Source organism: Sabethes cyaneus, chromosome 2 (genome assembly GCF_943734655.1).
Source record: "Sabethes cyaneus chromosome 2, idSabCyanKW18_F2, whole genome shotgun sequence".
In the NCBI taxonomy this organism is placed as follows: domain Eukaryota; kingdom Metazoa; phylum Arthropoda; class Insecta; order Diptera; family Culicidae; genus Sabethes; species Sabethes cyaneus.
In genome coordinates, this window is record NC_071354.1 from 106519646 (window position 1) to 106542447 (window position 22802).

Genomic DNA, 22802 nt, shown 5'->3' on the forward strand with positions numbered 1-22802 from the left:
GCATAGTTCCTGGCTATGATATCAAAGTCATCTGCAAAGCCCAGAAGTTGGCTACGTTTCGATGCCCGCTCGTCGGATCACCCCTTCAAGAGCGATGTTGAACAGCGATGTTGAATAAACCGTCATCTTGTCTCAACCCTCGCCGCGTCTCGAAGGGACTCGAGAGTGTCTCAGAGATGCGTACGAAACACATCACTCGATCCAATGTAGCTCTGATCAGTTGCGTCAGTTTGTCCGGAAAACCGTGTTCGTGCATTATCCGCCATAACTTGCCGACGATCGACTGTATCGTATGCTGCTTTGAAATCAATAAAGATGTGATGCTTGGGCACGTTGGATTTGCCACTCATTGCCATTATTGTTGTACTCTAACCACAAAAAACTTCTACCGAAATTAATGTTCTCTCTAATTTGAGTTCCTTTTCATACAAAAACTGGCAACCTTGTCATTTGTTTACGTTGTAACGATTATTTATTAAAGTGTTTTTTGAATTATTTTTGATGTAAAACGCATATTTCTATTTTACTTTTCGTGGAATCCTACTATTTGAACAATTATCTATCCGCTCATTGTGAAGTTCTTTCGGTGTCATTGACTGTGATACCAATTTCGACAGTGTTCTTGATCGCAAGTAGTTGCAGACGAACGAGAGCTTTTGATCCGGTTCTTGTTACAAGTGGAAGCACCCGACAGCAATATGGATAAAAAACTGTGCGGAGGCTGTGTCAGCTATGTCAGCTACCTATCAATGATCTGGAGCCTGTGCGTTACGGCTTCTGTGATGCCTTTTTTCACATCGGTCAGCAGTGCTGTGGATTTAACGGACACGCGCACGAAGAGCTGTTCGCCCAGGGCAAAGCTATATTTATTTGCCCGGAATGCAAAGTAGAATTAAATGGTAGAAGCATTCGTGCCTATCTGGCTGATAAATTGAATTGCGTATCGAATCAGCCAATGAATGTTGCCATATCGACTCAATTCCAACAGCTAGTAGAAACAGTTGGAACTTTGAGCGCGAAAGTTGATCGTCTAACGCAAAATCGGAATGAGCAGGCCGAAACTATTACATGTTGACCGAAACTGGGTGTTAATCGTCAGCGCGCTGATAGTGATAAAGCTGTACGTGATTCAGCAGACCGTGGACCTAGCACGATCGATTTTACGGATTTGTCGGTTGCCTCCATCACTCCTGCCCCCCGTCCAGCAAAGTGTTGGCTTTATTTGTCTGGTTTCCAACCGACAATAACAAATGCTGATGTTGGACACACATCTCAAGCAGCTTGCACTAACGGCTTCTTCCTGGCCAACGGTTTTATTATTCCGAGAATTTGTTGACATGCCAAAAAACAGATATGTCGGATCAACGCTGGGGATAAATCCATCCGAAGCTATTTAACTGACTCTTCGAAAATGATTTTAGTTCGAGACGATCGGAGTGCTTGCACTTCTGATAATATATTTCTAGATCTACCATGTTGTAGATTAAGGTTTTACGTTTTACACTAGCACATTCATTAAGACATCATGTCAGATGATTTATATGGACAAATAAACAAATAAACAAATATTGACTTCGTTCATACGCTCGAATGATTGTTCAACTGCTGCTGTGTTGGATCCGGGACATCCTTTAACAGGCATTATGGAAGCCCCTGATCCCTCTGACACAGTCGTGCCTGCTGCTGATATCTACAGTTACCATCGTCCCGGTCCTGTGTTCGGAAGTGGGGATGGGGTCTTCCAGCCTGCACCTGCAGGCAAGTACAATTGTATACCTGAGCTTTCGTACGTCGGATCATGTGTTCCCTTCTCAATCACACCGGTTGCGGATCTATTATCACAACGTGCGCGGGCTGCGCACGAAAATTGACTCTTTCTTTCTGGCCGTATCTGATGGAGACTACGATATAATAGTTCTTACCGAAACGTGACTTGATGAACGTATTCTGTCTACTCAACTCTTTGGGAATCAGTATACTGTGTTCCGAAACGACCGCTCTCACCTAAATAGTGGTAAAATGCGCGGAGGTGGTGTATTGATAACAGTTTCTGTTAATTTAAATTACCGTGCCGTTCCTGCCGCCATCCACCACACCCTCGAACAGTTATGGGTGATCATAGAAACATCCTGTGCTACTATCAGTATGGGTGTCATATATTTGCCTCCTGTTCGAAAATCAGATACTCAACTCATTCAACAGCATATTGACTCAATTGGATCTGTATTGTCGCGTGAGGATCCATGCACACTAGCGCTACTGTTCGGCGACTAAAACCAATCTGGTGCGAGTTGGTTTATTTCAGAAAATGGTTTGCCCATTGTGGATACGTTGCGCTCACAAATGCCCGCCTGCTGCTGTGCTCTATTTGACGGTTTCAACTTGCATGGATTGAGTCAAATCAATACAATTATGAATTGCGACGTTCATATGCTGGATCTCATTCTTGCGAACGATCTAGCTGTATCAAACTGTACTGTAGATGTTTCGCTGGAGCCGCTAGTTGATCTTGAAGCTGTTCATCCTGCTATAACTGTGCCGTTAAATCTTCCTTCGTCAGTGGTGTATGACCAGCCTTCAATAGATTCAAGGTTAAATTCACTTTGCGCAGCGTTCTCCGATGTTGATTGGAACACACTTTTTGAAGCCTGCTCGAACATCGACGATGCAGTGGTTCGTTTTAGCAGTACTATTGAAAACGTCATCAAATGGATAGCTCCAGTACATCGGCCGCCACGGAAGCCAGCATGGTCTAATGCACGCCTACGTACGCTGAGGCGCTTGCGTTCAGCCGCACTTCGGAAATATTGTTGCCATCGTTCACCGTATTACAAGAATCAGTTTAATACTGCTAGCCACGAATACCGCAGCTACAATCGTTTTTTGTACAACCGATATGTACACCGCATTCAAAACAATCTTCGTAGGCAACCAAAACAGTTCTGGTCATTTGTGAACACAAAGCGTAAAGAATGTGGATTTCCCTCGTCTATGTCTATGCGACCTTTTCGCCGAGCAATTTCAACTGGTATTTAATGAATCTATCGCTTCTCATGCCAAAATTGTGGAAGCTAGCAACGTAACGTCTCGTGATGTTTTCTCATTTGACTTGCCGCATATTACTGCTGATACCGTAATTGCTGCTTTGGGTAAGCTGAAGTCTTCGAATACAGTCGGTCCGGACGGTATCCCTTCTGCAGTTCTGAAACGATGCGGTATTGCAATTAGCTGCCCTATCGCTAAGCTTTTGAATATGTCGGTACAGCAACGCAAATTTCCTGATCGATGGAAATTTTCTTACCTTTTCCCAATTCACAAAAAAAGGTGATAAACGCGACATTACTAAGTATCGTGGGATCACGTCAATGTGCGCCTGTTCAAAACTGTTCGAGATCATTGTTAATGATGCTTTGTTAGCTTGTTGCAAATTCTACATTGACGCTGAGCAGCATGGTTTTTATCCTAAAAGATCAGTCACCACTAACCTGATGCAGTTTGTTTCTCGCTGTATACAAAGCCTGGACTCCAGCTGTCAAACCGACGCTGTTTATTTAAACTTGAAAGCTGCCTTCGGCCGTGTAGACCATGGAATACTGTTAGCCAAAATGGAGCGACTTGGTGTTTCGACGGACGCCACCTGCTGGTTTAGATCATACTTAACTAATCGAAGTTTGTGTGTCAAAGTGGGATCTACTGTTTCCTACTGCTTCTCCAATCGTTCTGGAGTTCCGCAAGGCAGCAACCTGGGCCCACTTCATTTCTCCATTTTTATTGACGTTTCGCTTTTGCTACCGCTTGGCTGTCGACTGGTTTATGCTGACGATACGAAAATCTTTAAAGTCATCACGTGCCAAAGCGATTGTGTGGACCTACAGAAATACCTGAATACTTTTGTTGACGGGTGTGCCGCAAACTGCTTAACGTTAAGTATTGACAAGTGCAACATAATTTCATTTTGTCGAAAATGTGTGCCAATTGAGTATAACTACACTATTTCCGGCCACAGCCTCGTCCGGGTACAATGTGTAAAAGATCTTGGAGTCTTACTAGATAACGAACTGACATTCAGGAATCACTATGACAGCAGCATAGTTGGCTAACCGCCAACTTGGATTCATTTTTAAAATCGCTGATGAGTTTCACGATCCTCTATGCCTGAAATCGCATTATTGCTCACTTGTCAGATCAATCCTCGAAACGAATTCCATTGGCGCCCATTTCATGCTAATTGCATTAATAGAATCGAAATGGTGCAGAAAAAGTTCATCCGCTACGCGCTTCGTCATCTGCCCTGGAGAGATCCGTTGAATCTGCCGTCGTATGAAGATCGCTGCCGACTTCTTGGTATCCCGCCTCTGGAATCCAAACGACGCACTGCCCAAGTGATTTTTGCCGCGAAATTATTATACAACCACGTCGATTGTCCGTCGCTACTACAACAGCTGAACTTATATGCTCCAATCAGACCGTTACGTCAACGAAATTTCTTCCTTTTGGAAGACCGGGGCCGCTTATTTGGAGCTCATGAGCCATTATGTGCCATCGGTTCAATGAAATGTTTTATATGTTTGACTTCAATGTACCAATCAACGTTTTCCGTGAGCGTCTAGTTAACGCTTTCAGCAGAAGTTAGAATTATCTTATTCATTAAGACTGTGAGTCAGATGAATTTTTATAATACAAATAAACAAATAAGCTAAACCTTTCTGCTAAAGTATTCATTTTTGTCTTGCTTTTTTATACCCTTCATGGTTAGGCAAGGTTAGGTTATTAGGTTATTTTAAGGGAAATTTTTCATGGGTATGTATAGGTAGTTTTTAATTTCTAGGTAGATAATTTCTAATTTAGTTGTTATAAGGAAGGGATTACGTGGGTAGTTATATGGGACATAAGAAAAAATGATTAGTTTTTATATTTCCAAACGTTTTGCAGGCATTATGTTTAATTTTAAGTGGGGCGGGAAATTCGTGTCGGGTTTTCTAATGGTGGTTACAGGCACTTATATAGGAATCCACCGAATATGACGTTGGGTGGTGCTGTACGCTCACCATCGTTCATAAATCAAAAACTTTGAATTTTGGTATATTATTAGTAACTAATATAAGCCAGTCATCTGCTAAAAATCAACTTTATTTGCTAATATGCAGAGATATAGCGTCCTACACGCTTACATTAAAAAAAATACATGATATGATAAAATGACATCATTTTTTAAGGAGATCAGCTGTGCAAAGTTTCAGCTAAATCAAAAATGTGAAATTAAAAAATATGTTATTTTTTCGTCACTTGGTGTGGAATCCCTCTAAAAAGTTAAACATTTTGCGATTTTGTCCAAAGCCTAAGTTATCACTGTGTTCACTGATGATAATGGATTTGAAATTGTTACTATTATTAATTTAAAAAAAATATAGAGAGACTACACATGTTTGAGCCACGCGCGCGAGAACAGACATAGATAATCTGGAAATTGAATGATCAGGTTTGGAGCAGAAGCTTGATAGGCTTGGGTTTGCTTGTAGAACTTTGGAACTCGTATACCATCGCATTGCATTCCTGCGGAAGTTTATATCGAGCACTAAAGGACTGCATGATCTCCCTCGTAGTTCTAGAATGAGGGGTGACATTGCGATTCTCGTTTCGAGTGATTTTGGTTCGTTTCGCCCATTTGTTTAACGTGGTCGAAACGAACCAAAATCACTCGAAACGAGAATCGCAGTGTCAGCCCAGTTCTGACTAGCTGCTGCTCTATAATATTAGGTTTGATTCCTAATCAAGTCCAGATAATTTTCGGGTTGGAAACGTTTTGGGCGAGCCTTGAACATATTTTGAAATTTTGATATTCACTTCAAAGTTTAATATGTCTGTATTAAAAGTCAACTCGTTATTTGCTTTTACCACCAGGCTGCATTGTTATATCATAAATATCTTGTACAGATAAATCGTTTCACTCATAGGGAAGCCTGCTGCAAGTTAAACAATTCAATTATTTTTAAACGAATGTAAATAGCGTCTAAAACGTTCGTTTATATTTAACACCATTTAAGAAATTAAAATTATATTTTGGCGGGTCATAGAAAATCGGAAAAAGTTATTGGAAACCTTTGCAATGCATTTTTTTTATTTTTATCCAACAACAAGTGGTTAAGGGTTTCATGCGTATTATTAAATCTTTAAGTACACTTTAACATTCAAGACTATATAGTGCATTATGATGGTATCAATATTATGTAAAAATTTCTGTTGCAAATTAAGAAATGCAAATTTTTGCAGCTGAGAAAATGTTTTAAAACGATATCCACCTTTTCGCGTGCCTAATAGCGGCTAGTGGGTATAATCACAGAGAACAGACATCCATTAGGGAACAAATTATTCGGTAATTCCTGGATACAATTTCAAATTGAAATCACCTAATATACTAGTGTCATCACCACCATTGTTTTCCAACTAAATGATTTTACAATGATAACAGTGCTCGCGCTAGTATGACTGTTCTCATTCACTAACATCAGAAGTTAGCTGCTGCGAGCTTATTGTAGTACTAGCTAATTGCTTGATTTCATTCGGGGTCCCGTTGTCTTTCAATCACTTGTACATCTGCAATTGTAACGAAAATTCTCATAATGCAAGAAATAAAATCCTTTTTCTTCATTTCAATATGTCTACTCTCTTTGTCAGTTCCCCTCCTGTTGTCTCTCAGCCACGTGCAAATCTGTCTTTTTTTCGGTCATCAACACATCAATCAACACAAAGCTTGTTTTACGTTTTTGAACCTCCCGCTTGTTAAAATGCAAGAGAAACGCACCCTTTTATACCCATTTGAACCTTGCTCCCTCTTGTAAGAGACTATCTTCCTCTTTTGTCAAATCCCTTGCGCTAATTCTTTTATGTCAAAAAACATGTGTTAGACAAACGCCGTTTAATGAAGAACAGTCCAGACGTTCCGGAGTTCTGGCGGAACATACATTCATACTCATGCTCCTCGTCCTCTCCTGTCCGCTCTTTCCCAGTCAATTAGATGTCACGTAACTAATTCTGCATCGGTTTGCTCTATGAAAATTCCTATAACGGTAACAAAACAAAAGTTTTTTTTTCATATATCCCTCCTCGGTGGACCCCCCTCTTTTCTCAGTCACCTGCACAACTGTAATCGACTAAATGCAGGAGAAACGCAACCCTTTTTACTTATTTGGATCTCCGCCCCATATTAGCCCCCTCCCTTATGTCAAGAAACATGTGTACCAAATTTGATGGAGAAGGCGTTTTGGAGTTAGGAGGAACATAGGGTAGGAAGGGCAAGATGCCCACCCGGGGCAAGATGACCACCCTTCCAAAAATCGTTATATACGCTATAAAGGTATATAATTAGTAACCGTACGCGTAAAGAAACACTACATCTAACAATAATTCAAACAATTACAAAAATAAAATCATTGAACTCTTCGATAACATAAAAAATGATTAAAAATACTGCATTTATTATAAGATTGCGGTTTTAATCATGATTTAAAAAAATTTCATCCTACGAATGAGTTATCGTGGCATTGATTTTAGTAATGAATCAGATGTTGATATTGCAGTAATTATGCAGATAATGTATTTACCACAGATTGCTTTTAAAAAATACGTCTACTTGCGGGGCACAAAATGCTCACCGGTTTATAGACCAAGATTACTACCCTGAATTGCATAACCATAACCTTAAATCAGCAACAATCGCTGCATAAAATATTTGTAACGGGATAAACATGCATATTTATTTGTTTTCGATAAAAATACATTGTTTGACATATTTCTGTCTAATAATGACCACAGAGGAATAGGTACATTCAATGAACAACTTTTTTATGGTTAACTAAACATTCCAAATTATTCAAATAATGTTTAAAATAGTTTATGACCAGCTTGAATCTATAATATTTATTATTTAGATTATACGTGAAATACAATAAAGGTTTTAATAGCTTTTGCAAAGGATGCCAATTTGCCCCGCAAGGGTGGTCATCTTGCCCCGCAGGTTGGAAAAATTCCCAAAACTCGATGAATTTTTGCTCGTGAATATTTGATTTGAAAGTTATGATATTTGAATATTTGATTTGAAAGTTATAACGCACTTTTAGCACCCAATATGCAAACAGGTTATAGAAAAGACTGTAAAAAATAACGTAGCGAGGGTTTTGAGCCCTTTGCTGTAGATTTCTTCGGATATATTGATAGTGAGCTTAAGGTGGGCATCTTGCCCCGTGCTACCCTACACACGTAAAAACTCACGATCAGCCAGTTTTCCTTATGTCAAGGAACATCTGTCAAGTTTGATAAAGAATCTTCGCTTCCAGACGTTCCATAGTTAAGGCAGTGCATATAGACATACATTGACTTTTATATATTAGAAGAAGAATAAATATTGAAGTAAAATGTTAGGCACAAAATCCGATGAAGGTGAATGGTTTGCAATGCAGTAATATCACGCAATTGTCAGTGTAATTGAAACGTAGTACCAATTAAGTAGCAATTTTTTGAATAATTAGGAATTACCAATATTTTAAGGTGCATGCGCTGTGTTGTGTTTTATATTCTAATTCACTTACAGGAACGAAATTCATCAACTCTGCTATTTTCGGCATTGATGATCCGAGTGTTTGGAGTACAACGGACGAAGGACTCCGAAAATTTGAATATTAGAAATAAAATGACTGGAAGGATATTTTTCCTAAGGTAACCGTTCATTTAATATGCGTTTACATTTTGTTATACATAGAACATAAACCATACAGGTATCCACAGTTATATGATTTCTTTATTACTGAGTTAGAGAAGGCCAGCCGGATAATCGTTAATGGTTCCAGAAGTAAAAAATTGCATCCCTTGTTATTACTTTTGAGTAGACTCTATCCTTCAGCACTTGAAGGAAGCGAATCCAATCTGAAGGTATGCCCTATACTTGTCTTACTTATATTCTATTTAAATTTGTATTTTTACAGTTATCTCGTTTTGTGCCAATTGTGTCTATTTGCTCGGGGTGTGCTGAACTTCAGACCCGTTATCTTGCGGCTAAATTCATTGCAATTATCGTTTCGCCTGACCTAGTTTTTGATCGAATATTTCTACTTCTAGAAAGTTTAAATCGGTCTAATAATAAAGGAATTAATCCAAACTCGCTTCACGGCGCTCTGTTGCAAATATTGTATCTGGTTAAAACACGAACCTTAGACGTTGTGCCGGAGTCAAGTAATCAACTGAATAACTGGATTGAGCTGTACACTGCTATATCAAACTATTTGTTCGAAGTACAATCAAATTTTGTTCTATATGGTGCCATTATTGATATTTTGATTGAGATTTTAGCAAGGTATAAATCTTAAGACTGTATAAGTATACGCAATTGAAAGTAATAATATTTATCTTTCAGATGCCAGCATATTATCTTCGCAGAAGATGATCAATATTTGGACGATCTTAGCAATATTGTAGATTACTTGTCCAATTTGACTAAACAGAAACCGCTCTATGGAAGTGAATTGATAATGAAAAAAATCGTTTTGATCAAAGTGGTAATGTACATGTACAATAATGAAGAGAATACGCCTAAAGATTGCTTTCTGTGCCAAATTGATCCTGACACTTATAGCTACGATTACTTGGAATCGGTAATGAACCTAATTCTGCTCATTCTTGATTTTGATGTATTCTCAACAAACTCAGATCAATTCGAAATAGATCAAATGTTTTTATATTTCATTCGTCAACTGAATGATTGCAAGCGTGCAAAGGTCAAATCTTTACGGAACGAGTTTACGAAATCCTCTAAGTTTCATTGCTATTTGAAAACTATCATCGAGCGGAACATTTACTACAGCTGTACTGTGAAAGCTTATACGATTTTAAGCTATAGTATTTTGGGCGTGCAAACATTGATGTCTAACAAAAGCAGTAGTAATAGTGAAATGCTAAAAGTGTTATTCAAAACTGCTGTCTCCCGGCCTAATCAGCTAAGTACTAGCATATACAAGTGTGTGAAATGCATATACTACGTTGAGATGAAAGCTCCGGAAAGTATACTTGAAATAGATATCCTGCCGATAATGGCTTCATCCGTTCAATGCTCTGACGTCAGGTACTTTTTAATTATTGCTCTTAATTTTAGATTGCCCGTAACTAACAATACTACTGAAATACCATTAGTTAATGTAATATTAAATCAATCTGGAAATTGATTATCATACCGTGAAAGCACCTAATTCCGATCACCTAAGGCATGATTCATCTTTGAGTCCCTACTGAAAAATATAGCTTTGATATTTATTAACACAGTATGTGTCTTTAGCAAGTATTTTCAATTATGTTTAATGCAAAAATACTAAAATGCCTAAATTAGGCTTATACAAATTTGAAAAAAAGTTTATGTCGCCCCCCCCTTCCAAAATTTTCGAAAATTTAAGGGGCAAAAAAATAAAGTGTAATACATATTATGTTGCATTCTTTAGTGATAAGCAGATTTTTTACAGCTCGCCGAGTTTACATTCTGAATCGAGTCTAAATTACCCAATATGTGCAAAGTTAAAGTAATTATCCGCTTAGTCTCGATCAACTTTCCAACTAAGTTTTTTGATTCCTGCTACAGGTCGCAGGCGCTCCCAAAGTCGAAAATTGGATGTGCTTGAAATCAGACTTTTGGCTCCATTTACTTTAAATCTTATTCCATTTTATTTTAACTTGTTTTAAAAGAACCGAATTAGATTGAGGCATCAATAAACTAAACAATATATTAGTGAAATTTGGTACCGCTTTTGACGGATATATTCCGAATTGCAGGAGGGTTATTTTATGCTGTCATCGGCAGTAGATAGATTAAAATAGAAATACAGCAAATTAGACACTCCGGAATATCAGCATTCAGTGCTTTCGGGGCTCCAATTGGTCGTTTTATTCCGTAGTGTCCAAGAACTTACCCTAATTTTGGATGTTGGGTACATAAAGCTTACAATTTTACCTTACAAATACAATATTTTACCATGCATTGAATGCATGCAGAAAGAATGTTACTGAATTGCCATTGTCATGTTGTGATTATCATTGGGATCAATGGTGGCCGCGACATTAACATCAAATCAAGTCATGTTAAGTTATATTGCTCTTGTACTGTGCTTTGTCTTCTTCTGCTTCAAAATGGAGTTTTAGTATGGATTATGGCAATGTGCGAAACTTGAATTAAATTGGAATAAGATTTTCATTGCTAGGCAGTCGTAACGGTTTATCTCCTCAAACATTTCAATGATTGGTTCGGTTTGAACTAAAATTTAAGTACTGTACAACATTTTTGTATTAAATATGCATTAATATGGTAAAATAAACACTTGTTTCTACTCCTTTGTTTCGGTTTTGAAGGCTTGATGTTATTATTTTTTTCTTGCCCCCCCCCTTGAACAATATTTCGAGACCAAGACATAAACTTTTTTCCAAATTTGTATAAGCCTTATTTAGCGAAAGTTAAAAAAATGCATCATAGTATGATGCATCAGTGCACCTAATTCCGATCATCAATTATAAGGGGTGATTCTAATTCCGATCACAGTGTATCTAATTCCGATCACGTCATGATAAGTTGTTAAAGCAAAAAACTTTTGTCAACTCGTACCAAATGGATCTAAAATGTATTGCTTTTATGTAGTTTGACGACAATCCCCCTACCAGTCATCTTCTGCTTGCGTTAATGATCATTATTATCATTAGCTTAATATTTATAAAATTTCTGTACTTAAAAGATCGACAAGCGGATTATAAAACTTTCCTCTTCTTTTATCTTTGTTCAACTGTTACAATTACAATAAAATTGGGTCATTTCGACGTTTTCATAAAGCTTTGATCATAAATAATAGTAAAAATCAAATCAGAAAGGTTGTGTTCCAGACATGACCACGTAGTTGGCGTAGAACTACGTGAGGCTGGTTTTCGCGAAGAAACCTCGAATATTAAAGAAAACTTTTTACACCATATTGGTATATATATATGTGTAGCATAAATAACGTAAAGTGAGAAAAAAAACAAACAATATAATAATAATATTATCTTGCTGTACCGTATTTATGGTAGGTGAGCTGTTTTGTGATATCAAAAACGAAAATTTTTACCAGTGCCAAAGTCGGAGTATTTCAGTATAGAAATTTGCCTCACGCATCCAGCTATTAACAAAGTTCTAGGAGAAAACTTAAGTTCTCAAAATAATATGTTATTGTTATATTAAAAGAACACGCATTAATAAGATAGTTCATAACTGCGCTGCGCTGTCGCTTGTTTGCAGCGTTAGAAAAGCAAAACGTCTGAGCCTTTCAGTTGGCTTGGAGGTACGACGCTGGTTTAATAACCCGAACATATGAATATATCAAATTTATAACAGGATGAGTTCTAGATGATAAGTATTTTATAACCAAGTCTCCTTTGCGTTTTGTTATAAACTTGGTCTCGTTAGCAGTTGAAATAACTAAAATTGTAACAAAATTTGCTCAAGACATATCACAAATATATCAAATTATGATATAATTTTATCTAGTTTACATCCATATGAGTAACAGAAATCAGTATTCTGTCTTGCTGTATAACCAAATTGTGACAAAGCGATTTATAAGTAACAGGACGAGATAGAATCTTGGTAGAAACATTTATAACAAAGTTTGATAGAAATATCAACTTGAGCAATAATTCTGTAAGATTTTTGCTAGAATCATCTGATCAGGAAGCTAGACATCACATGTTCGAATCTCGACTGAAAAAGTCAAAGGATTTGTAGCACAATTGTCCCGTATTCTTACAGGCTACGAAGTCTGTCGTATAAAAACAGAAGGTCAAAATTCCAAATCGGAATGTAGCACCTAGGCTATGCTGTGCTCTGTAGTAAATAAAAAACACGCAAGTTTATTTTGCTTCTTTGTCTTGAATCAGCAGCAGCCACAAGCTTGGCGTCCGTATTGATCAGCACGCAGGGACCTGATAAAGTTGCACAAACAGGAACAGTGCGCTGTCCTAAGCATGCTTTTTCCAGCCATCATTTTGCAATTTTCATCGGTCCTGGTCAATAACGGAGTAGCAGCACACGTGCGGAATCCTATGCTTGTGCCTATGCTTATGCTTGCTAATGGTAATCAGTTCCAGCCACAAGCTTGGTGTGTGTAATGGTCGTCCGTGCCTGGGAAGCAAGACTATCATTTTTAGCAATTTTTAGCAATTTTTAGCTAGAAAGCTTTCGTTAATTTTCACTATTTAGCGATTAACAAACAACCTTTTCAAGAAAGCCGTACAATTGCTGCATCGTTTATGATCAAAATCCGTTTTAAATTGGAAGAGCTATTAGCGTTCAACATCTTTCATTCTTTCGTGACGGTGGTTTAACTCCAAATTTTGATTGACAGCCTGCCGTAAGACGTAGTCCCACGTCAAAAAATTTCGATAATCCTACCATGTTATCACGTTGCAATCAATCGTAAAATCCAAATAGTAACTTCGTTAGCTTGCATTTTGCCAGTTTATAACTTTGATATAGTGATCGGAATTAGAAGCAGAAAAAAAAATTATGTTCATAATTCCGATCAATTACTTTAATAGAATAAATTCCGCAAATTCAGCATTTTTTCAGCCAAATTTGATACAGAACGGTTATATATGCTTGTATCTATTAGTTATCATAGAATACCGAAGAAGGTAATATGTTTTCACGCTGCTATGATCTTAGCAAATTTGATCGTGCGCTTAGCACTTCGGCTAAGAAAATACATTTTGATGGCGTTTTTTGCTTCTGCCTGTCGAATTTAATTTATTTTGAAGTACATAGTGCCCCAAAGGCAGTCATTTTTCAACAACTGACACATAAACACATAGCACAATAACTAAGCGTGATCATTTACTACAGATTTTGGCTCAATTTACTAAAAATTGACCATTTAGGTTGAGTGATCGGAATTAGGAGCTGATCGCAATTATGTGCGGTCATGGTATCATAAGTTTTCATTCCTTTGCGTTTTGTGCGATATAGGGGTGGTAGGGGCAATACGGGCCACCTAAGCAAAACGCGTCATAAAACATGTAGCGCGTAATTAAAATTCTAGTAAGGCCATTGCAAATAATTTCAAAAGTTTTTGTCACCCCCTCCCCCCCCCCCCCCCCCCTTAGAAATTAGCTTCAAAAATCGGGGGGCAAAAAATATTTTGTAGGAAATGAGTTAATTTTTATTCATAAAATCAATTGTCTGTTAGTTCTTCAGCATGAAAAACTCGAAAAATGAGTGTACGAGTTGAGTTAATGCTTCTAACACGAAACAGAAATGGAAATTCGAACAACGAAATTTCCGAAAATCGGCTAAAAATTTTTTCTTTCGTTTTTGTCTTTTTTCGTAGTTTTTTGCATGAAAAATAATAACGTATATATTAAAAGCAAGAATAGATTTGGTTTTCACGATTAAAATTTGAGTGAAAATGCCTAAAATCAATATTTTTTTTGCTCGATTAAAAAAATCTCATTTTTTTTTGTTTTCGTACAAAGCGTTTACAAGCAATTATACAAAGCGATTGTTCATATATGGTAATAGTAACCATATATGGAGTGGAGAAGTCCAAAGCACGCAACAAATAGCTATTTTTACAATCCTGAGTCGGCTCGAGTTTTTTCTCAATATCTCAGTCATGTCAACGAATTTGGATACAGTTTTTGTTGAGATGCTTATTAAGAACATTATCAACAAGTTCATTAATTAAATTAGCGAAATTGATTGTCCAATATGCCCAAACCCGAAAATGGCGTTTGATCGGCATCGTGCGATGATAATTTCAAAAGCAACCCGTCAGCTGGGATTTATCGCCAAAATTGGACGAGATTGCACTGATCCGCATTGTTTTAAAGCACTCCATTGCGCGTTAGTCCGTCCGATTCTTTAAAACGCTTGTCTAATTTGGACTCCGCACCAGCTCTATTGGAACCTTCGAAATGAACGAGTGCAGAGAAGGTTTATACGATTGGCTCTACGGGATTTACCTTGGCGTGATCCAGATAACTTACCTCCATATCCTGACCGCTGCCGTTTGCTTGGTCTCGATACACTTGAGTGTCGACGTAAGGTGCAACAGGCGCTGTTCGTGGCTAAACTGCTGAATGGCGTGATTGACTGCCCAAAGTTGCTGTCGTTTCTAAATTTCCGCGCGTCTCAACGGACACTTAGACCGACGTCGCTGCTGACTAACCGATTTCATCGCACTGAATTTGGCCGTAATGAACCAGTTGCATCGTGTATAAAAACTTTCAACCAAGTAGAGGAATATTTTGAATTCGGTGAACCGTTGAATAAGTTCAAGCGTTTGGTGACAATAGAATTATCGTAGTTTATTATTAGTGTTTTGTGGTGAGACTAATAGTAGTTCATTTAGACTTTAAGTCAGATGAGTTGTAAAGCAATAAAACTATATAAAAACTATATATAAACGAACGGTAACCCATTTTGCCCCGTATGCTCATTATGCCCCTATTACTACCCCTACATGAAGAGTAGGGGTGACAAACTTCGTATTGCCACAAATTAACCTTTGTTGTACATAAATCATGAATCTCGGATGATCTTTGTAACAATCTCTAGTTTTGCAAGTTTCTGAGGAGTTCAACCTTAGATGATTCATTTTGGCAGTTACGTAACTATGAAAGCATCCCATGTAACCAATAAGCATCTCCAATGCTATTCAAATGTAGGCCAATAAGCATTTAAGTCGTTCCAGGAAACCCAGGTAGACCTAGGAAAACAAGTGAACCTAGACAGTAGTGATTTCTGCGGGGAGTTGCCTCCCCCCAGTAGGCGGCGCTTCCGACGGCTGGTCGCCGGCAACACTCGCGGCCGTCTCGTCTTGAATGATCTAGTGTTACTATAGATAGTTTTTGTGGTGTTGTTATTGACTAATGTTATATGGAAGAGTCTCGAATTTCTCGAGTACGATTAGTTTTTGAGTTTCGCATAAATTTCTGTTTTATTTGTATGAGAATCCATATCCCCCTACCACAGGGGTCAGAGGTCTATAACCGTCATAAAATACATTCAAAACTCCACAAACCCCCACCAGCCAAATTTGGTTCCATTTGCTTGATTAGTTCTCGAGATAAGAGGAAATTTGCATTTCATTTGTATGGAAGCCAACCCTCTTAAAGGGGAGATGGGTCATAACTCGCTTTCTAAAGAGAAGAGGGGTCTCAATTTACCATAGAAAAAAATTATGCCTCCAAAACTACTTACATGTCAAATTTGGTTCCATTTGATTGAATAATTCTCGAGTTATGAGGAAATTTGTATTATCATTTGAATAGGAGCCCCCTCCCTCCTAAAGTGGGAGGGGTCCTAATTCGCCATAGAAAATATTCTTGCCTACAAAAACACCCGCATGCTAAATTTGGTTCCATTTGCATGATCAGTTCTCGAGTTATGAAGTAATTTATATTTCGTTTGTATGGGAGCCCCCCCCCGTCCTAAAAAGGTAAGGGGTCCTAATTCATAGAAAAAATTCTTGCTTCTAAAAACACCTACATGCCAAATTTGGTTCCATTTGCTTGATTAGTTCTCGAGTTATGAGGAAATTTGTATTTCGTTAGTATAAGCACCTCCCCTCTTAAAGTAGGGAGGGGTTCTAATTCACCATAAAAAATATTCTTGCCCTCGAAAACTTTCACATGCAAAATTTTGTTCCATTTGCTTCATTAGTTCCCGAGTTATGAGGAAATTTGTGTTTCATTTGTATGGGAGCCCCCTCTCCTAAAGTGGGGAGGGGTCCCAATTCATCATAGAAAAACATTTTGTCTCCAAAAACCTCCAAATTAGTTCTTGAGTTATGAGGAAATTTATTTTTCATTTGTACAGGAGCCCCCCTTTTAAAGTGGGGAGGGGTCCTAATTCATCATAGAAAATATTCTTGCCCTCGAAAACCTTCACATGTCAAATTTTGTTCCATTTGCTTGATTAGTTCTCGAGTCCCCCTCCTAAAGGGGAGAGGAGTCATAATTCCCCTTCTAAAGAGAGGAGGGGTCTCAATTTACCATAGAATAAATTCTTGTCACCGAAAACACCCACATGCCAAATTTTGTTCTATTTGTTTGATTAGTTCTCGAGTTATGCAGAAATTTGTGTTTCATTTGTATGGGAGCCCCCCCCCCCCCTCTTAGTGGGGGGAGGGGTCTCTAACCATCACTAAAACCTTTCCTGGCCCCAAAAACCTCTACATGCAAATTTTCACGCCGATTGGTTCAGTAGTTTTTGATTCTATAAGGAACATCCCGACCATCCCCATCCCCATAGGTTTGCTGAACAGCTACAGCTTATGTATTTGTTTTCTGTAATTCCCCCGAAGGGGTTGGGATATTAGGTCGACTGATGGGTATATACATCAAAGTATTTTTATGATTGACAAGGTATATTACAGTATCATGGGAGATAAAAGACACTTAGATTGAAATGGAAATAAAACTATCAGTTTCTTGTCTCTATCAGGGCTTAAAAACCTCCATCTTTTAACGAACATACATTGCATCCTTAGTAAGCAGTAATGCTCTTTAAAAAGGATGTTATTTATTGTATACATATATTTGATTGCACTCCGTTTCAAAATCGTCGTTTGCAGAACTTCATCATTCCACCGCACAACACGGCAGGCTATGCAAGCTCAATGTTCGTCAAAGGTGTGGTAAGTTTGGAATATCATGCCAACAGCAATCAAGCGTTTGACTTCGAAAGCAAATTTCAAGAGGGGCTGCCTCGAATTTCGGAACTCTAGAGAAAATTATTAATAATTGAGTTAAATGAGTAATAGTTAAAATTTAAGTGAATTGTGTATATAACGCTTATAACTTACGGAGGTTTCCCCTGGTGAATGACCAATTAGTTAAAACCACATTAAATAACAACAACTTACGGAGGAAGTATTTTAAAAGGATTGCCTTACACTTACTTACTTATGTGTCCATGTCCGCCGGTCCGGCAGAACAAAGGGATGAAATCAGAGATCTCCACTGCTGACAGTTACCCGACATGACTTTTACCTGTCGCCAGGTTCTCGCCTACAGCCCGGATGTCGTTGGCTAAGTTGCGTCGCCATGAGCCTCTGGGTTTGCCTCTTCTACGCTGTCCTTGTGGATTCCAGTCGAGTGCTTCTCTGCAGACCTCGTTCGCTCATTTCCTCAAGGTACGAATGATATATCACCGATAACCGATGATAGGCACCGGTTAATGAATACCTACAGTTTTTGCGTTGTCTCCGCTGAGACGCACCACGTTTGGCAGGCATACAGCAGTACGGATTTAACGTTTGAATTAAAGATTCGAGTTTTCGTACGTAGTGATCTGGTTTGAGTGCCAAATGTTTCGCAGACCTGCAAACGCACCCCTGGCCTTCCTGATCCGTATGGCTATATCAGTCTTTTGTACCACCATCGGGTGTTGTCTGGCTACCAAGCTATTGAAAGACGTCTACCTGCTCAACTTGTCCCGCTACTGTGAAGTTGATGTAATTGTCAGTGTTCATTACCATAGACTTAGTTTTTGCTACACTGACTGTGAGAGCTGCTGCCTGGGAGCTCTCGGAGAGGTTATCTAACTTGCTCTGCATATCGTTTCGACGTTGTGCGCGCACCCTACACTACCAGACAGGGCCCGGCATCGTCGAAACAAATAAATGAAACTGACTTTCTCTTACCTTCGCTTCTTACATGAAGTGACTTGCTTCACTTGTTGAACAGAACGTTTCAAGCAAGCTTCAGTTGAAATTGATGACTGTTTCAATTGACGACGGCAGAATGTCAGGCACGATTTGTCGACATTGACAAGGTTAACTTTAATATGCGTTGCATTGTAGGAAATGTTACTCAAATTCAATTCATTTGCATTCATAATTACTGACCTATTTCTGAATATTTGATAGAAAAGTACAAATGAAAAGTTGAAACCGATAGTCATGACGAAGTGAAACCCGTTTCGCTGACGCTGACTGAAGCCAGCTTGAAACTGAAGCGGTGCTGCTTCTGTTGAAACCGAAGCTACACTACTTCATTGTTGGGTGACGCTATGCAATTGAAGGTGACGTTGTCGGGCCCTGCTACCAGATAATAAAAATAAACTAAACTAAACTGATTGTATTGGTTTGTAGGCAGTACTGTGGCAGTGGGCGGCTTGGGTGAAGTGTGGCGTTCAATGCCGGTATTGTTGGCGTTGGCGGTGACGGTGCGGAAACCGAAATTAGCAGATATAGGGGCGTAATTAATGGCGTTATCTTAGAAACTAGGGGATATTAAGCTTGAGGTGGCTTCTGAGACGGGTTTTGAAGATTCAGATATTGATGGTAGCTCATTGAAAATTTTGCTACCAGAGTAGCTTAGCTTTTTCTTGCCATATTCGGTGTTATGCCGAGGTAGTCTAAGATTACCAACAGCTTGCGTTCTTCGGGCATTTTCGACTCGTTTTAGCTTCAAGTTATGTTGAATGGTGGGATTGTTCATTTTGTTGAACATTTGAGTAGCAAGTTGGTGAAATTTAAGCCCACGAATTGGCAAAACAGTTGCTTCCATCATTATATAACCGCTGCAACGGGTATAGATGATGTTTACGGAAAACAACCTACAGGCAGCGATTTTGAAGACTGCAATTCTCTAAGCCTAGAATAACTGGTATTCCCCCATATAGCTACTAAATATTGCAGTCTAGAGTGAACAATGCTAAAGTATAATTTTAACAACCTTTTACTGGGTACAAACGCTTCTATTTTGTGCAACGCATCACAAATTGGTGCAATCTTACGTTCGAGTTGTTTAGCATGGGATGCCCAATTTAAAGTAGTGTTCAAGGTGAGTCCCAAGTATTTGAATTTATCAACCTCCTCTATTATCGTATTTCTGACCGAAGTAACTGGTGTAGGACTGTAGGGCCGTCTCGGGAAACGAAATATCGTAAATTTCATTTTGCTTGGGTTTAGCGACAGTAGATTGGAGTTGAAGTATTCCAGAAGTTTCAGAAGATCTTGTTAAATAAGACTGACGATACGCTCACTTTCGTGTCCACTGTATGTAAGTGAAGTGTCCTCCGCGAAAAACGGCGGGTAACCGGCGACCATTCGCCGGTGGCTGCGACCGGCTCGCCCTGAATCATCTAGGAAACGTTGAATATACGGATTATGGCAAACGTACATTATGGCTCCCGTCCATTATGACAAACAGACATTATGACATTATGGCAAACACACATTATGGCATTCGCTCCTATGGCAACCGTCCGTATGGCTATCGTATTTATGGCTCTCGTCCGGTCACCGTGGAAAACAAACCGCAATAATTCGGCACCAAGGGTCAATCTGCAAAATGTAAACAAAATGAGTGAGGGTTTCTTTCCCTATGCTAGTCCGGCAAAAAATAACTCTCACCCGGTTTGTTTAGATTTTGCAGATCGGCCATTTTGAAAAGTTGATCCCGAATTATCACTAAAATGACGGCAGGGGGAACTTTTATGATTTTTGACTCATTTTCACACCATTATTACTATGCAATGCTGGTTGTTCTGTTATTTATCTTTTTATCGAGAAAAGTATTAACACTAATCTATTGACGATTGCGGCTTTTTCCAACTATTCAGTTGGCAGGTCTAGTGTTAACTGATAAGAACGGTTAGGTTAATAACAATCCTCGTTCCAACGCAATGACCATAAGATCTCGGTAGTCTTTTAAAATCAATATAATCACCGCAACGGCTATTTACTGCAAACTAAGTTAGAATTTGACGAAGGTTGCATGCAGATATAACGGTATTCTAAAGTGATACCAATAATAATGAACAGTTAATTTAAAAAATAACGCATTATTGTGATTCCGGATTCTTACAGGGCCACCACTGTTGATATTATGAAAATTATATCAAGAAGATTCATAGAAACCAAATCATTTGGGTTCTATTTGAACTTCAGTCGGACGCTTCTGATGCTTTTGAGGGATGATGATACGGACATTAGAAATGAAGCATCTACCATTGTTACTAAATTATACAACTTTTCTGAAAAGTTGAAAATTCGTAAGTATCGGTTTGATGTACAATATATTTATATATCTACATTTATATAGAATAATGAATTATTCTTTCCATACCACAGCAAATCATTTAGCGCCATACGCACAAAGAATATATTTGGAAGTGCTATCTAAAACGATGCTATCGCATAAATTCACTATTTGTCATGTTTTGGCTATGTTGCTGGCAATAATGGCTTATGAAACCGATGAAGAAGATGACAATGAATTTTTCAGAGATAATTCCGAGGTTTGTAATTAAACTGTAACTTTTCTGATGCATTCTGGAATTTAATCTCGTATTTTAGTTTCGAGTGTTCGATAAAAATGAGGTAAATATTTTCGGCGAATCTGCGTTATTGATCGATCATTGCAAAGTGGAAATACAGAAGCTTGTCAATCGCCACGAGGTGAACATTGGACTGAATGCAGATAAAATAGTCACGATAGCTGAAAAACACTGTAAATTCAAAACAGCATTACCAGCATGTTTAATCGAAGCTCAAAAACCTGCCAAATTAGTTGATATAACGGATAACAAACAGTCTACGTAATTTTTAGTCACACGAAATCACACTAAAACCGCAAAGTTGTGTTGTTTATAAACGGTAGCGTTTTATTTTTTTTAAAGCCATATTCGAAAGTCCTTAAACCTCTAAAAGATGAGACTGACAAATGACTTTTTCATGGAGGATATGCAAAATGCGCTTACGTTAGAGTGCTAGACATGTTGATACCAACATAACAACATTCTGATCATGTAACATTCTGAAATTTACATGAAAATTGCAAAACTATCGACGCGATATATTTCGATTTATCAGCGATTTTCGACAAAATAAATTAGATCGCTGTTTCAAACTTGTTCTCATTAACTTGTTTCAATCATACCTTACCGTTAGAACCATATTCGTCAAAATCGGAAACATTAGGCCGTATGAATAAAACAGTTTGCTTTGCTTTTCTTTTATTGATACCGTCATCTGGGGCGAGATTGTGCCAAAAAAGCATATATTTTTTTTCTTTAGCTCAGTATACACACAATTTAGGAACTAAGTTGATTTCAAACCTGTCAATATATACTAAATTGTTCAATTAACAACTACCGTAGAGATGGTTTAGTTTTTTTTCCTTGTTGGGGACCTTGGACCACTGCGACCATTTCTTTGATCTATTGTGACCAAATCATTTGGGTTCTATTTGAACTTCAGTCGGACGCTTCTGATGCTTTTGAGGGATGATGATACGGACATTAGAAATGAAGCATCTACCATTGATACTAAATTATACAACTTTTCTGAAAAGTTGAAAATTCGTAAGTATCGGTTTGATGTACAATGTATTTATATATCTACATTTATATAGAATAATGAATTATTCTTTCCATACCACAGCAAATCATTTAGCGCCAGTTACAGTTACTGAAACCTTTTACTGGAAGTGCATGAACTTTGGCACAATCTCACCCCTTCTAGGGGGTGACATTGTGCCAAAAACATAAAGTTAGGCTAAAAACCTAATCAGTGAACATTACCATGTTTATAAACTATACACATAAATATCAGTATAAAGTAGTTCATATGGGGCCGTCCATGAACTAAGTGGACTATTAGGGACAGGGGGTCGGTCAAAAACAACGCATCATACAAAAAGTATGAACGAAAATAACCCGGAGAGGTCTGAAATAACTAATGAGTTCGTAGTCAATGGACAGCCTTTATATAGCCAGTAGCGTTTCTAGGGTTAAC

At 38.2% G+C, this 22802-nt stretch overlaps 1 protein-coding gene across 1 annotated transcript in view; it reads left to right on the forward strand.

Moving 5' to 3' along the window:
* The window catches only part of LOC128738355 (thyroid adenoma-associated protein homolog), a 37088-nt gene extending 15438 nt beyond the window's left edge, over positions 1 to 21650 (forward strand). The window contains exons 7-13 of the mRNA XM_053833407.1: positions 8588 to 8712; positions 8772 to 8925; positions 8979 to 9346; positions 9407 to 10111; positions 20874 to 21058; positions 21138 to 21304; positions 21363 to 21650. Coding sequence (XP_053689382.1) covers positions 8588 to 8712; positions 8772 to 8925; positions 8979 to 9346; positions 9407 to 10111; positions 20874 to 21058; positions 21138 to 21304; positions 21363 to 21608 — 1950 coding nt within the window. The 3' untranslated portion in view covers positions 21609 to 21650. The remainder of the gene's footprint in view (positions 1 to 8587; positions 8713 to 8771; positions 8926 to 8978; positions 9347 to 9406; positions 10112 to 20873; positions 21059 to 21137; positions 21305 to 21362) is intronic.
* The last annotated feature ends 1152 nt before the right edge of the window (positions 21651 to 22802 follow it).